Source organism: Mastigoproctus giganteus, chromosome 3, assembly GCF_048544385.1.
Source record: "Mastigoproctus giganteus isolate SK-2022 chromosome 3, ASM4854438v1, whole genome shotgun sequence".
NCBI classification, from domain to species: domain Eukaryota; kingdom Metazoa; phylum Arthropoda; class Arachnida; order Uropygi; family Thelyphonidae; genus Mastigoproctus; species Mastigoproctus giganteus.
Window position 1 is genome coordinate 200,202,141 of NC_143577.1, and position 15,178 is coordinate 200,217,318.

Sequence of the window (15,178 nt, forward strand, 5' to 3'; positions counted from 1 at the left end):
GAGAGTAGCATTTTATCTTATGAGTTTTTTGGGATTTTCAACTCAATAAGCCAATTTGCACGACAAATCAGCCTGCAAGCACACTTGTACAGACATATTATATAAACAACAAATCATATGAACTGACATACTGTTGATTGAGTTGCTGATGTGTCAGAAAAATTTCCAAGTGAAGTCTGATATTAAGTGCAGTTGAAATTTAGGCCATCCATCCAATGGGTTTATATTAAAACATTTCTTAGATCAGGATGTTATCCAAAGTTTACAAGACAATATCATATATTATTTCATTAATTTATAGGATAGTTAAAAGCAGATTTTTCAACAACTTAGGTGCATGGGAATCATTTTAATTCTATTCACTGGAAAACTTTCGAGTTTTTAATAGAGATACCAAGTTAAAAAAAAAAAAAAACAAATACTGTTAATTTAAGGAAGCCATTGTGGATTGTAGCTGATTGCATCAAGTTGTTTTAGAGCACAGCAAAGGTGGCAGGGGGATTCATGTGATTAACATCAGGTTAATGTTTCTTTTGGTAGATGCTGTGTTTTAAAATGGTATGAATAGGTCCAGTAAAGGATCTATTTGTGCTGAAATTTATTTATTGAATTTGAAGAAAGAATGTAGTGGGAATATATTTTGTAGTTAGAATAGCAGCCAGTTTGGTATCTCTTTATGTAGCTTATTTTTATTATTTATTTATTTTTTTTTTTTGTTATCAGTATGACTTCAGCTTAGCCATGTCTGATATTTAAACTTCTCAGGTGGTTCTGATGCTTAGTACTATTAAATATCAGGTTTTAGGAATGGAATTGGATACCAACTGTAAAGCAGAGGTTTAACTGCCCTTTGTGTCAGATATCTTGAGTTTAAAGATTTCCATTATATAATGGGTAATTTGCTTCTGGAGGGTGTGATGCTTAATTCTTTCATTTCTATTTGTTATTCCAAGCCAGATGTGTGATGAAATAATGAAAACCAATTTAAATTTAATTTCAACTAGTTAAAATTAATTACAATCAAGGCTGCCATTTTAATTTTTATAAATCTAAGGTGAAAATGATATTAATAGTATTTCTGCTATTTCAAAATATACAATTCTACTTTGTTTCTTAACATCAAATGTTGCAAAACAAAACTAATGAAATAGTGTCATCCTTCACTCACATATTGGTAACATGTTACTTGATATTTAACTTTTATTGCCACTTATTAATTCATTTTTTAATAAAATGAATGGAACCTTTTCTTTACTAATTTTAATACCATTATAAATATATCTTAATTTTTCTTAAATTATAAATGTTAAAAACTCAGTAGAAAAACAGATTACTTATTTATAAATATTGAAAACAGCAAATTCAATTTGTAACCAAAATATATATATATATATATATATATATATATATATATATATATATATATATATATTTTTTTTTTTTTTTTTTTTTAAGAAAAATCGTTGTAATTTAAGTGAATAAAATTACAAGTTTGGTAATGTATGCATGATGTTACATTTCAGGCATGTTTGATTATGCTGGCCAATGTGATTTTTACCTCCACTAAAATATCAGCTGTTTTCAGTTCATTTTTATACTTAGATTTTGAAATTTTTATGGACAGATTGTCTTTACTGATAATATGTATATCTTACTAGAATTTAGAAAAATAGATTACCTGCAAATCATAACGTTTTGTATGTGCTCATAGATGGCAGTATTGTTGGTGAGACTTAACAAGTTCATTTGTTTGCCTCTCACCCCTGTTTCAGTAAAAGTATCAGTATATATATACATTTATCTGCATATGTTGCATATTGTTTGTTTCTTGTGTGTTTTGCTTAGCACTGTATTGTTAAAATGCTTAAGTAGAAGCATTTTAACAAAGGAGGCTTTTGAATCCATCCCTCTGGAAATTTCTGCAGAAAATCAGCAATAATAATGTGTGCAGATTCTTTGTACTTTGGTTGCAAATTGGTGAAGATCAGGACAAAACTTGAGCTCCACATTACCTGGACCACAAATGAGGATTTGGCCAAGGGCTCACATCTGGTGAGTATGGGCTTGGCACACCTAGGGTCATGAGCTGGATATCATAATTCTTCTTTCTTGGCAATTCCCTTCTACTTCTCTCTCTCTCTCTCTCTCTCTCTCTCTCAGGATAACTCAAATTTTTATTAGGTGCAGCATAAGCCTCAGGCTTCCTTGCGCTATATGGCTAGTAATAATAACTGAGTAATTTCTCAGTAATAACTGAGAAAATTAAAACTGTCTTTTGCTGTTTCTATGGTGTAATAAGAACTGTGCAGCCATGTTCAAGATTTCTATTTATGCATGACAAAAATATCAGGGATATCCAGAAAAAGCAAGCACAACATCAAATATTTTAACTTACTTTCAATAAGGGCTGTTCCATATAATGAAGACCTGCCAATATCAGATATCCCAAAATCATGGGACAGTGGAACAAATTATTATTATTATTATTGGCCATACAGTATAAGGAAGCCTGAGGCTTATGCTGCACCAGCCAAAAAAAAAAAAAAAAAAAAAAATCTGAATTACCCTGAGAGAGAGAGAGAGAGAGAGAGAGAGAGAGAGAGAGAGAGAGAGAGAGAGAGAGAGAGAGAGAGAGAGAGAAAGGAATCGCCAAGAAAGAGAAGAATGGTGATATCCAGCTCAGGACCCTGGGTGAGCCAAGCCCATACTCACCAGATGTGAGCCCCTGGGGATAAATAAGATGTGAGCCCCTGGGGATTCTTCTATTGTAGAATTTTCTGGACTGTTCACTTCAATAGTTTTGGCATCCCAACCAGAAAATTATTACATGCCATGCCCCACTTAATTACTACAAAGTGTAAAGTTGAAAAATTTGGAGCGTTTGGAAAAGGATAATTTTTTTTGGAAAATAAATCAAATTAAGTCAATTAAGCAAATTGTGTTCAGTAAATAGTTTAGCAGTCCTGGTTGCATTGGTTAGCTTATTTTAAAATTTAGATGGAGATTTTGTAAGTTATGACTTAATATTTGTAGAGCTTTTGTATAGGTGATTTGGTGTGAATATTGTAACTAGTAGTGTAGTGCATGGTAGTAGAATTGTTGAATTTTAATTGTGGTAAATAAGTAGCTCAAGGGTTCTAATCACATAGGTTGGCATTTTTTTTTTAGCTAAGAAATTTTATTTCTATAAGGCTATGACTAATTTAAAACTCTACTAACATAATGTAATACGTATTATTGCATTTAAGTATCTATGAGTTTAGTATAGCATTCTCAAATTACATTGAACTTAAATGGAAATCATGCCTCAGACTAGAGCAGCAAAGCAATGGGCTCAAAGTAGGATTGATGTGGCTCGGTGGAGGACTGAGGAGGTTGGTTCTAGAAATCATGGTCTTAAAAATGTGCTGTTTGTGTGATGTTTGCGAACCTATCAGGAACGTGACATGACACAGCCAGAGAGGATGTCTTTGTGTGTGTTCAGTGCAAAGGGTGTGAACTCAGCATCTTCATGGGCATTTATGAGAGCTTGAAGAATAAGGTGGATACTTGGCCGGTTGAATGCTCTCAACAGTCATGTGTGGATATGTGTACAGTTGGAATGTAGTGTTACACGAGTGTGTGTGTGTGTGTGTGTGTGTGTGTGTGTGTGTGGCCGAAGAATTTGGAACTCATGGGAATAGATAAGTTATTTGGAAATTTTTACTGTATTTTTGATTAATTAATATATTAAATTGTTTTACAAATAGTTTAATAGTCTTAGTTATATTTGTTAGCTTATTTTTAAATTTAGCTAGTGATTTTGTAAATTATGACTTATTATTTGTATCACTTTGTATTGGTATTGTGCAAATATCATATCTAATAATGCAGCGGAATAGTATAGTTTAATTGTGGTAAATAAGTAGCTCGGAGACTTTAATCACTTGTTAGGCATATTTTTATTTTTTTTGTTTTTTAGGTAAGAAATTTTACTTTTTAATAAGGATATGGCTAATTTAAAACTGATCATAATGGTATAGCGTAATGTATATCTTGAACTCGATAGTGTAAGGTATAACTTAAAATTTGATAGCATAATAAGTATCACTGCACTTAGGAATCTATTAGCTTAGTGTAGTATATTAAATTGATTTAATTTTATTAATTTTCACTGTTGATCAATTAAATTGTATTTAAACAGAAATCATACCCTCAACTAGAGCAGCAAAGCAATAGGAACAAAGTAGCTGGAGTACTGTGCATTGGGGAAGGGGTGTTATTCTTCTGTGAATCACAGACCAACAAAATGCACAGCTTGTGCAATGTTTGCTGATCTTTCTGGAAAAGGACATGATACAGCCCAAGGGGATGTCCTTGTGTGTGTTTGATGCAGACAGTGGCACCTCCGTAGCCAGGTGGGAAGGAGCAGCAGTGCATAGCACATGCTTCTTGATTAGACTGGGGTTCGAGCCCGTCACCACCAAATAGGGAGGATGTGGAAAGGTCAGGGAATGACCACCGCATATTCCGGAGCAATATGGCCTTAGTTGCTAATGCTCCAAATAACTAACTAACTAGAACTAGATGCAGACAGTACGAAGAAATTAGGTGCAAACTCAGTGTTCCGCAAGGCATTTGAGAGTTTGAAGAGTAGGGTAGATGCCCTTGAAGAATTTAAAATGGGGTCCCATCAAGCTCTCAGCTGCCCAACTCAATGCCAAAACTCTCACTTGTGCATCAAGTAACACAGTGGCAATCTACTGGTTCCACAGGAGGTGGTTATTGTTGGCGACTCTGTCAGGGGATTGGGAAATATGTTGTGCAAAAAGAATAGGTGGAATAGGATCAGGGTATGTCTGCCAGGGAAAAAATATATGATGTAGGGCAGATATCATCTTTCAAGGACACAAGGTGATATTGTTGTACACGTTGGCACTGATGATATTAATAGTAGTAGATCTGATACTACTCTTAATATCAAAATTGGTCAGAGAGATTTGGACCTCTCCAAAACCAAGGATCATGGCTTCAGCAGTGTAATCTTCTTGAAGAGGGTGTCAAGGTGTCTTTTTATAAGACGAGGCAATCTAACATAATGACCTATTATTCCATGGGTGGCGCTTTGGTTTTTTTTGTACAATGTCCAGGAATTAATGAAAGAGTTACATTTGGAGCATGTCTCTGAGCAGTGGAGGCTTTTCAATAATTCATCCAAGGTCAGGTTGAAACCAGTTTTACTCCATAATGGAAATAAGTATCCATCTATACCATTGGCCTATGCAGTTCATGTGAAGAAACATACGAGAATCTACTGGTTCTTTTGCAAAAAATATGCTATCAAGAATACGAATGGAATATGTGTTTCGACCTAAAAGTGGTAGCTTTGCTGACTGGGTTGCAAGGTGGATACATTAAATACTGCTGCTTTTTTATGAATGGGTCAGCTGAGTGAAGGATTTCCCGGCTGACCCACTACACAAGGCCAGAAAAATGTAGCACATCCTTCTTTGGTGGATAACTCAAAAATCAATCAATTGGTGGATAAGTCAAAAATTGATGTACTTCCATTGCATATCAAGCTATGCTTGATAAAAAAAAAAAAATATTTGTGAAAGTGACGGACAAAAAAAGAGGATTTTCCTATTTGAGACAAGTTTCCTCGAATCAGTAAGGCCAAGATAAAAGGGAATTTTTGTGGGTCCTCAAATCAGATTGCTATTCCAAGATGTGGAATTCATGAAAAAAATTAAATGCTACAGAAATTAGTACCTGGAAGGCATTGGAAAACATCTGCTGTAAGTTTTTAGGCAATGAGAAATCACAAAATTACAGTGAAATTGTGGATGAGCTAAATTTAGTGTACAGAGTTTGGATGCATCATGTCGTTAAAGCTTCATTTCCCACATTCCCATTTAGACTCTTTTCCTGAAAATTTGGGAGTGGTCTCCGATGAACATGGTAAAAGGCTTCATCAAGATATTTCTCTAGTGGAAAAAAGATACCAGGGAAAATGGAGTCCAAATATGTTGGCAGACTGTGTTGGAAACTCATAGTGGAGACACCAATGGAAGATTATAAAAGGCAAAAAACAACAAAATAAATGTTTTGCTATCAGATAAACGATTTTGTAAATAGAATAAGGTTAATAGACCCATTGTTCAATATTTAGTATGTAACATTTTTTAAAAATATATGAAATCTTTTTTTACCATAAACTTAATTAGTTTGACTCTAATCCACTCTCCCTTAAAATTAGTGGATGTTACAGCAATATGGTTACCATATTTGAATTCAGCAATGTCAAATCTATGAGAATCAACCTGAATTTTAACAGGGAGCAAAAAAAATCCTCTTGACTAGTGTAATCAGTGGAACATATTTTGGAAAGGGGTGCATGCATATCCTATCACTTTTTTACATTAGATTCAAATTCAATAATTCCATTAATAATTTATATCACTATTTTTCTGAAATATTTAACATTTAAAAAAGTGCCTATTGAAACTATTGCAATGCTTATTCACATTTATTTTTTTTTTACCTTTTGTAATTGCAGGAATTTTAAAAGTGTAAATATGGATCCCCAGATAGCCATCTTTGGTATAGGCATATTTGTAGTTTCAGCTATAATAGTGTATCTCATTTCTGTATTTGGCACTCAAGAAAAATCCTACGAAGAAGCAATTGCAGAGCAGAAACGACTTAATCAAATGGAACTGCAACAACCGAAATTGGATAAACCAAAGAAAGAAAAGAAATTCAAAAAATGGGGACGGCGAGCAAAAGATAAAAATGAACATGTAGCAGATGGAGAAAGTGAGAAAGATGAACCAATTAACATAGAGTCTGATTTTAAACCTGATGAATCATTTGAAGATGAGTTAGAGATTGAAGTGAAGCTACCAAAGCCAAAGAAGAAAGCCAAAACTACTTCTTCCAGGAGTAGTCCTTCACCAAGAGCAGATTTATCCAGTTCAAGCAAACTAAGTGAAGAGGAAGACCACATATGCAGCAGTTTCAATACTGATTCAACACCTATTTCCAAAGATACAGAAGAAGAAGAAGAGGAAGAAGAAAAAAAAGTTGAAAGTGAACACAATTTACAATTTCATAGTTTGGATAAAATAGACAAAAGAGACCAGGAGAAACCTGAACAAGAGGATAAACCATTTCAAGTGAAACAAAACACCATTGTTGAGAATGTTTGCGCATTCCAGGAAAATATGCAATCAACTGTTCATTCTCCGAGCAAGAGGAAGAAGAAAACTGATCACTTAGAAAAGGGCAAGTTTCTTTCTTTCTTTTTTTTTTTTTTTTACTGATCTTTCTTTCAGTGGAATTAGCAAATAGATTATTTCATGTAAATGATATATTGAGAATGTTAGCTAGTATGTTATCCAGTTTTATTTATTGATATACTGTGAAAGCTCTTTATAGCAACCCCCCAGGGTAACAAAAAAAAAGGTAATGATATTGAAAGGTTGTTATATGAATAGTTCATGAAAACAGCAAAAGAACAAAAGTCTGAACATTTAATATAATTATGTTAATACAATATAGTATAATCCAATTCAGAATATGTACCACAATTTTAAACAAGAAAATGAAAATTGTGTGTTTTGGACTTTAAAATAATCTGACAAAATGTGCTGTTTCAGTAGAAGAGTTTGCTTTAAAAGAGAATTTATTAAGGTATATGATAGTGATACGTTCACTTTCACAGTTGAGCTGTGCTTCAAAAAAAAAAAAAGATGCATAAGCTCCAATCCTTGATAAGCATCCTTCAATGAAATTTCTTTGCTGAACCATAGTAGGTTTCTCTTCATTTGTGAAACATACATCTGCATCCACTTTGGTAGTCTTCAAAACATATTTCCTGTCTAAGTTTAGGCAATGATGCACACCCTCAAATTTCCCTTGAAGAAGCAAGGGAAAAGCTTCATTTGTTGCATCATTCAAGGCAACAAATCCAGCGTGTTTGCAACAGTTGGTGAAGGCTATATTGTGAACTTCATCTTATATGAAACACAAATACATTGGCTGCAGCAAGCCAATTTGTAGTTTTGCTTTCGATACTACAGTAGCCTCTCGATTTTCCAGGATAGATGGTAAAAAAATATTCCTGGATAATCGATTTCCCGGTTAATCCAAAAATATAGTAAATCCTCAAGATATGTAAGAGATACATTCCAGGATTTCCTACTTAAGTCGAGTTTTACGTAACTCAGGAATGACTAATAAAATATTGCTGCTTTATCTGGGGACAGCGGTGAAGTAGCTGGAATGGCACATAAGAAAAGAAAACATAAAAGGAATAAAAAAACGCATGTTATTGTACTGTAAAAACTGGTATGTATTTCATAGCCTTGGTTATTATAGTTGACCTTCATTGGTGCCGACCGCTTCTCGTATTCTGTCTTTCTCCTTTATGATTGTGTTCACCATTGCCACTGACAAATCTGAATTCCCTGCTATACTTGTTAATGTTTGGCCATTTTCATACATCCTTATTATTCTAATTTTGTGATACAACTCGATCGCTTTCCTTTTCTTGGTAGATTTACTAGTAGCGCTGTCACTTATTCTCTTAGTCGGACCATGATAACGGTCAAAATGGCACCTCCGTAGCCAGGTGGGCAGGAGCAGCAGTGCATAACACACGCTTCTTGATTAGACTGGGGTTTGAGCCCGTGACCACCAAATACAGAGGATACGGAAAGGTCAGGGAATGACTACCGCATATCCCCGGAGCAATATGGCCTTAGTTGCTAATGCTCCTAAAAACCAAATAACAACAACAACAACGACGGTCAAAATGAAATTTTCGGAAAAGAACTTCAAGCGAAAACTCACTATTATCACTCACATTTTACTAAAGCACATTTCTGGAGGTCACTGCCATAAAATAATTTGCATTTCCGGGTTATTGGGCATTTTCTGTTAATGCAATCTATTATAAATGGGGTAGTAAACTCGATCTTATTGAATTTGCGATAATACAGATAGCTGGCATTCTGCGAGTTTTTTCATTATGGTGAAATATGTGTCACTTCAGTCATAAAAAAAAAAAAGAAATAACGAACGTAAGTTGGGGACTTACTGTATCGAAAAATGGTAAGCAACCTACATAAAAAGTATGGCGATAGATAAAAAAACAAAAAAAAATGTTGTCTCGCACTACTTGCACGTCCAATATAATGCCTCTGTTTTTTTTTTTGCGATGTAGATTTTAAAACTAATAGCTTTCCTTTATTTTTTACAATGTCGTGTTTGGGTTGGTCACCAACATTATAACGGTTCTTTAGAGATTTAATGGATGCATTGTTCTCAAACTTTTGAATAATTTCAAGTTTTTGTTTAATTGAAAGCACAACTCTTGTGTTTGCCCAACATTTTCATGATTTCTAAACAAAAAAAAAAAGTTACTATAAAAAAAAATTTCGACATGCATAACAAAACAAAATTTGTCCATTTGCAGTGCAATGGAACACAGCAATCGACGCAATGCTCTAAAACAAACTAAACATTTGGTTTCTTTCCTTTTTTTTTTTTGAGCGGTGGGTGTGAAGACAGAAGGGGTTTCAGGATAATAGGTACACTAATCTCCCAATGGCGACTTATAACGCTGCTTCTTGTCGCTTATTTATGTCTTGCAAAACATCTGTTTATACATATTCTATTTATTACTTGAATTTTTTGATTTCTGGTTGGTTTTTTTTTTTTTTTTTTTTTTAATTTGGAATCTTGACGTGTCCTGGTTAATCCGTTTCCCGGTTAATCGAGAGTCTGCCATATTTTGTTTAATAGAATTCTTCATTAGTTTTTTTTAAAGCACTGGATTACACCCTGATCAAGTGGCTGAAGAACTAAAGTCATATTAGGTAACATGTATTCAACAGTGATTGCACGTAGGCCATTTACTAGGCAATGAGGGGTATAGTTATCCACAAACAGCAAATTTTTTCTGTTTTTTTCTGCTCATCTTGTGATCTATGTCTGATCCATTCTTTGTAGATTTTTGATGATATCCAAGTCTTTGTGTGTTCATTACATAGTTGGCAATGTTTTAAAACCTTTAAATTTTAAATTCTCTTTAGCATTGAAGATGTTTTGATTGTAAAAATGTCAACAAAGCATTTTTAAACAATTCTTATTCTATTCCTTCATAGCTTCAGTGGTGATGGATGCACATTTGTCTCAACTTTTATAAAAAGACAGCCTGTGACAAGTCTTCAGCTTGTGGAAACATTTATCGGAAGACAATCTTCAGTACCCATCTGATGTGCAAATGATTCAGTCTTTGTTTTTAAAAGATTTCTGTCTATGGGAACATTTTTTGCTTGTGTTATCATTTGCCAATCCAAGAGTACCCTTTCACGATATGTACTTTTCCATTAGTGCTCTGACCCTGCACTCATGTAGCAGATTTTTCTAAGATTTCATTCTTATTTTGACCTTTCAGAATGGTGAACAGTGTACTCTTAGGGATGCTGAACTGTTTTAAAATGTTGGTCTTAGAAAGCATGCTGTTATCTGCAGAGTCTAAAATCTTAATATTGTCTGTGATTGGCATATTGATAAGTATACATATTGATGAATACACAGAATATGCATACTGTATAATGAAATGAATTTCTAGTTGAAGTTAATTTTATTACTCCAACAACAAATTTGAGAATTTGCTTATGAGCATAGGAAATCACCAATGAATAATTCTCACATAAATGCAAGCTTATTGTTAGTTTCAATAAATTAGCAGTTTTTCATTTTGAAATGCAAATATTATAATAAAACCAGTTAAAAACAAGATAGATAGGTGGAAATTTTTGGGTCTTTATAGAAAAGTTTGGCTTTCTTGTTTGTTATAATGAATGTAAAATAGCATTAGGTTTTTGAGACATTGGCCAGGACTTACCACTAGGGCTTATAATACCGGGATCCCAGTCATTTTTTCCATTATTGAAATACCGATATTGATACAAAAAATACCGGTGTTTCGGTACTAATTAAAAAAAAAATAATAGTTTTTAATTTAATCACATAAAGGTTATAAAATCATCTTTATGTGATTATGGCGTCATTATCTCTACTAGCAAATGTTTGATAAATCATCGATAGGACACCATGCAACATTGCAACCTGTTCACAATTCTCGGACAACTTCATGTCTGACCGTATTGTAACTCCCAAGTCCCATTCCTCCACTACTGACTTTAGTTCAACTCCACCAAGTGTATAATTTATTTTGGGGTTCCCCAGGTGTAAAACCTTGAATTTTGCTGAATTAAAGCATAGCTGCCACTTTTCTGACCATCCTGGAAGTCTTATCTAGGTCACTCTGAAGAAGCTCTGCTAGGCAGCGATCATTAACTACAATACTGATCTTTACATCATCTGCAAGTTTAGGCCTCATGCCCTCCCATCCCTTCATAGATGTCATTTAAGATAATTAAAAACAACAGTGGTCCCAATACTGATCTTTGGGGAACCCCACTTCTTACATTAGCCAGGTGGGCGGGAGCAGCAGTGCGTAGCACACGCTTCTTGATTAGATCGGGGTTCAAGCCTGTGACCACCAAATACGGAGGATGCGCAAAAGGTCAGGGAATGACCACTGCATATCCCCGGAGCAATATGGCCTTAGTTGCTAATGCTCCTAAAAACCAAAATAACAACAACTTCTTACATTAACCCAATCTAAGGAATAACCATTTATCACAACCCTCTGCCTAGTGCCCCCAAGCCATCGTGCTATCCATCTAAGAATTTTTCCTACGATTCCAGCCTGTCCAACTTATAGAGTAACTACTCATGTGGGGCTGAGATCCAAATAAACAATGCTGAAATTATTCCCTAAATCCAGCTCACGAGTGACCTGTCAAAATGGCTACCCAGATTTGTTAAACATGATTTCCCTTTATAAAACCATGCTGTGTATCCTATAGAATTCTATTTCCATCTAAATGATCCTGAATTCCACCCTTGATCATTGGCTCCATGATTTTCTCTACTATTGGAGTTAGACTGGCCGCTCGGTAATTTCCTGTTACACTCCTAGAACTGCCTTTATGTTCCAATTTACACCAATCCAACGGAATCTCTCCTGAGTGCAGTGATGCTCTCATAACTAGCCTTAATGGTTTAACGCACTCACTTGCCATCTCCTTTAAGATAATAGGGTATATGCCATCAACCACAGGAACCTTACTCGCCTGTAGGTGCGAAAGTTCTCATTAAATAATCATTTGAAATTTCAGCATTACTTATTACATTTTTTTCCAACTTCACTTCCATAATGTCTCATTGACACAAAGTTTTTTTTTTTTTTTTTTTTTTATGTAAATAACGTAACTGTTGTTAAACAGCAAAGTAACTGTTGAGTTCATCGCAACTTCAGCTGTGATATCTAATACTGTCCCACGTCTTTAGAACTTTAGAATATGTGAAATTTGTAAATATATCATATGTGGTGCATTATAATCTTAGGAGTTTTGTATCAATAGAAACAGTTAAATTGAACTTATGTTAAAGCAGCATGTTAATTGATTTGCCCACCACCTCAGAATTGCAAGAACTAGCAGGTCTCTTTCACTTGAATTCAGTAATTATATTTTCTACTTCAGCATTACAAAAATAGGAGTTTCACATCAAGATCATGCTCTGTATGCAGCTAAAAAATATATATACGAGGTGCTATCCAAAAGTTCCCAAAATATATTTATAAAATAAATTAGGCTTGCCCTGGGTATTATTCACCACTGTCACTTGAGAGCACAAACACCGATCTCAGCTCTTCTCCCATGATTTGAATGCATCCTGAAAGTCCTTCTTTGTCATAGTGTTCAGCACCGCCTGCGATTCAATTTGGATATCCTCTATGCTGTCAAATCTTTGACACTTCAGCTTGATTTTCATTCTTGGGAAGAGAAAGAAGTCACAGGGGATGATTGTCATGTTGTTGGATGCCAAAAATTGCACCACAGTGAGAGATGTGTGGGCCGACACATTGTCACTATGAAGGATAGTTCTTTGTGCCCCACTTCTCTGGACGTTCTCTCCTGACGGCTTCCCTTACCCGCCTCAGGATGTCACAGTAGAACTTTGCATCGACAGTCTGGCCAGGAGGGATGAATTTATTGTGGATAATCCTGTCAATGTCCAAAAAATAGATCAGCATGGACTTCACATTGCTCCTCACTTGTTGGGCTCTTTCACTGGGATGATTGTTACTTGGTTTCTGGGTTATACCCAACTCTTGTAACCAGTGCTGACCGTAGAAAGGAAGTTTTGATCATTCCTGGCTCATTCTTGAAGATCTCTGCCAACTTTCATGCAATGCTGCTTTTGATCTTCACTCAGTAACTGTGGCACGAACTTGTTCGCAATCCTTCTCATGTTCAACTCGTCTGACAAAATCTGCTGACACGTATGATAGTCCTACAATGCCACAAATATCATGGATGATCAGCCTTCAGGCTTCACGGATCGCTGCCCAAACTTTTGTGACATTTTCAGGGTGGTGCTCAATGATGGACGTCCAGAGCGATCGTCATCATCAACCAACATTAGACCATTTTTAAAATGGTTAAACCAGTAGTAGGTGAGTATATGGCCTAAAGCATTGTCACCAAAAGCTTGTTTCTATTTTTTATGGGTTTCTGGTGCTGTATTGTTAAGAAGGAAACAAAACTTGATGCAAGCACGTTGCTCTCTCGCATCAGATTCACAAAGGATGCATGCAGTGTTACCTAGCGCCACAATCTGTATTAGACGTAGTTCCTGCGCAACATTTAAATTTTGGGTAGCACCTCATATGTGACCCATTGCAATAAAAACAGTTACAGTGTAATTAGTCTGTTGGTTGTGTGTTGTTGACCATAAAAGTATAAATGTAAGTTTATTAAATATATTGGAATGTTTAGAAAAAACTGTTTTAAAATTTGGAATTTCAAATTTTTTTTCCAAAAAAAAAAAAAAAAAGTTAAAGTTATAAGATGCTGAAGCACATCTTTCATTAAGCATTTTATATTCATTCCAACAAATTAGATAATTCCAAAATACCTCTTCCAGCTCTTCATCTAAACAGTGATATAAACTGCAAAGCACACATCTATCCCAGTGATATAAACTGCAAAGCACATGTGGCTAAGCTGTTGCAGCACCATGAATTACAAATATTCTAGAAAACATGATTTAAGATTGCTTTAACCATACTAGATCACTTATCACTGTATGAGACTGGTAAATTCAGTTACTTCAGCTCAAATACAAGTAGAAGGTCTAAAATTGAAATTGGTACCTTCAACAACTTCACTGCTTCAGCTCAAATAAAACGGAAAACAATCTCTAGTACAAAGTTCTTGGCATACTTCACTTATATAATCCAGCTGTTAAAAGGGTTTGGGTATATTCTTCACAAATATATTCATGACTATTAGCACCAGGTTTCAGTCTGCACTTTAGCAAGCATAGCTCTCGAATAACTTGGACAACGTCTAGCATTAGCATTAGTAGAGGCATATGATGCAAGAAAGCAAGCTTATTCAGCATCAGCCAAAAAAAAACAAAAAACACACCACTCCCATTTCACCCCTCCGTTCGCTCGAAATACCTGTCCAGTTGAGCCTTAAATTTGTTTAGGCTATCAACTTCAACAACAAGTTATGGAAGTCGGTTCCACCAACCAACCACCCGCTGGCCAAAGGCAAATTTCCGCACATCTATCCGACATCCGTCCTTCCTCAATTTGAATTTATGCCCTCTGAGCTGATTATTCTGAGCAAGGTGAAGAATCCCATTGGCATTGAGCATGCTCAAACCATTCAAAGCCTTATACACCTCTATCAGATCACCTCGCTGGTGCCTAGTCTCCAGACTCTGTAATTTGCAAAACTTAAGCCTTTCTTCGTAAGAGCAACCCTTTGTTCCATTCACTAATCTTGTTGCCCTTCTCTGTACCCGTTCCAGCATCTCTACATCCTTCTTGAAATGAGGCCTCCAGACCTGTATACAGTACTCAAGATGTGGCCTAACCATTGCCTTATACAAGGGAATAATCACCTCCTTATCATGAGCTACTCTTGCAGCTTGTCTGCACTGCTCAGAGAACTTCATATCTGCCTGCACAATTACCCCCAGGTCCTTTTCATTCTCCACCACTGTCAGTGTAGTACCGCAGAGTTGATACGTTGCTCTG

General features: G+C 35.3%; 1 protein-coding gene across 5 annotated transcripts in view; it reads left to right on the forward strand.

The window, feature by feature from the left end:
- LOC150088570 (uncharacterized) overlaps positions 1–15,178 on the forward strand; it is a 453,076-nt gene that overhangs the window by 37,571 nt on the left and 400,327 nt on the right. For all 5 annotated transcript variants that reach the window (XR_016546740.1, XM_090369575.1, XM_090369576.1 and 2 more), the window contains exon 2: positions 6,539–7,266. Coding sequence is in view for 4 of the 5 variants with exons in the window: in XM_090369575.1 (XP_090225701.1) it covers positions 6,558–7,266 (709 nt within the window). In the remaining variant the exon portion in view is untranslated. The remainder of the gene's footprint in view (positions 1–6,538; positions 7,267–15,178) is intronic.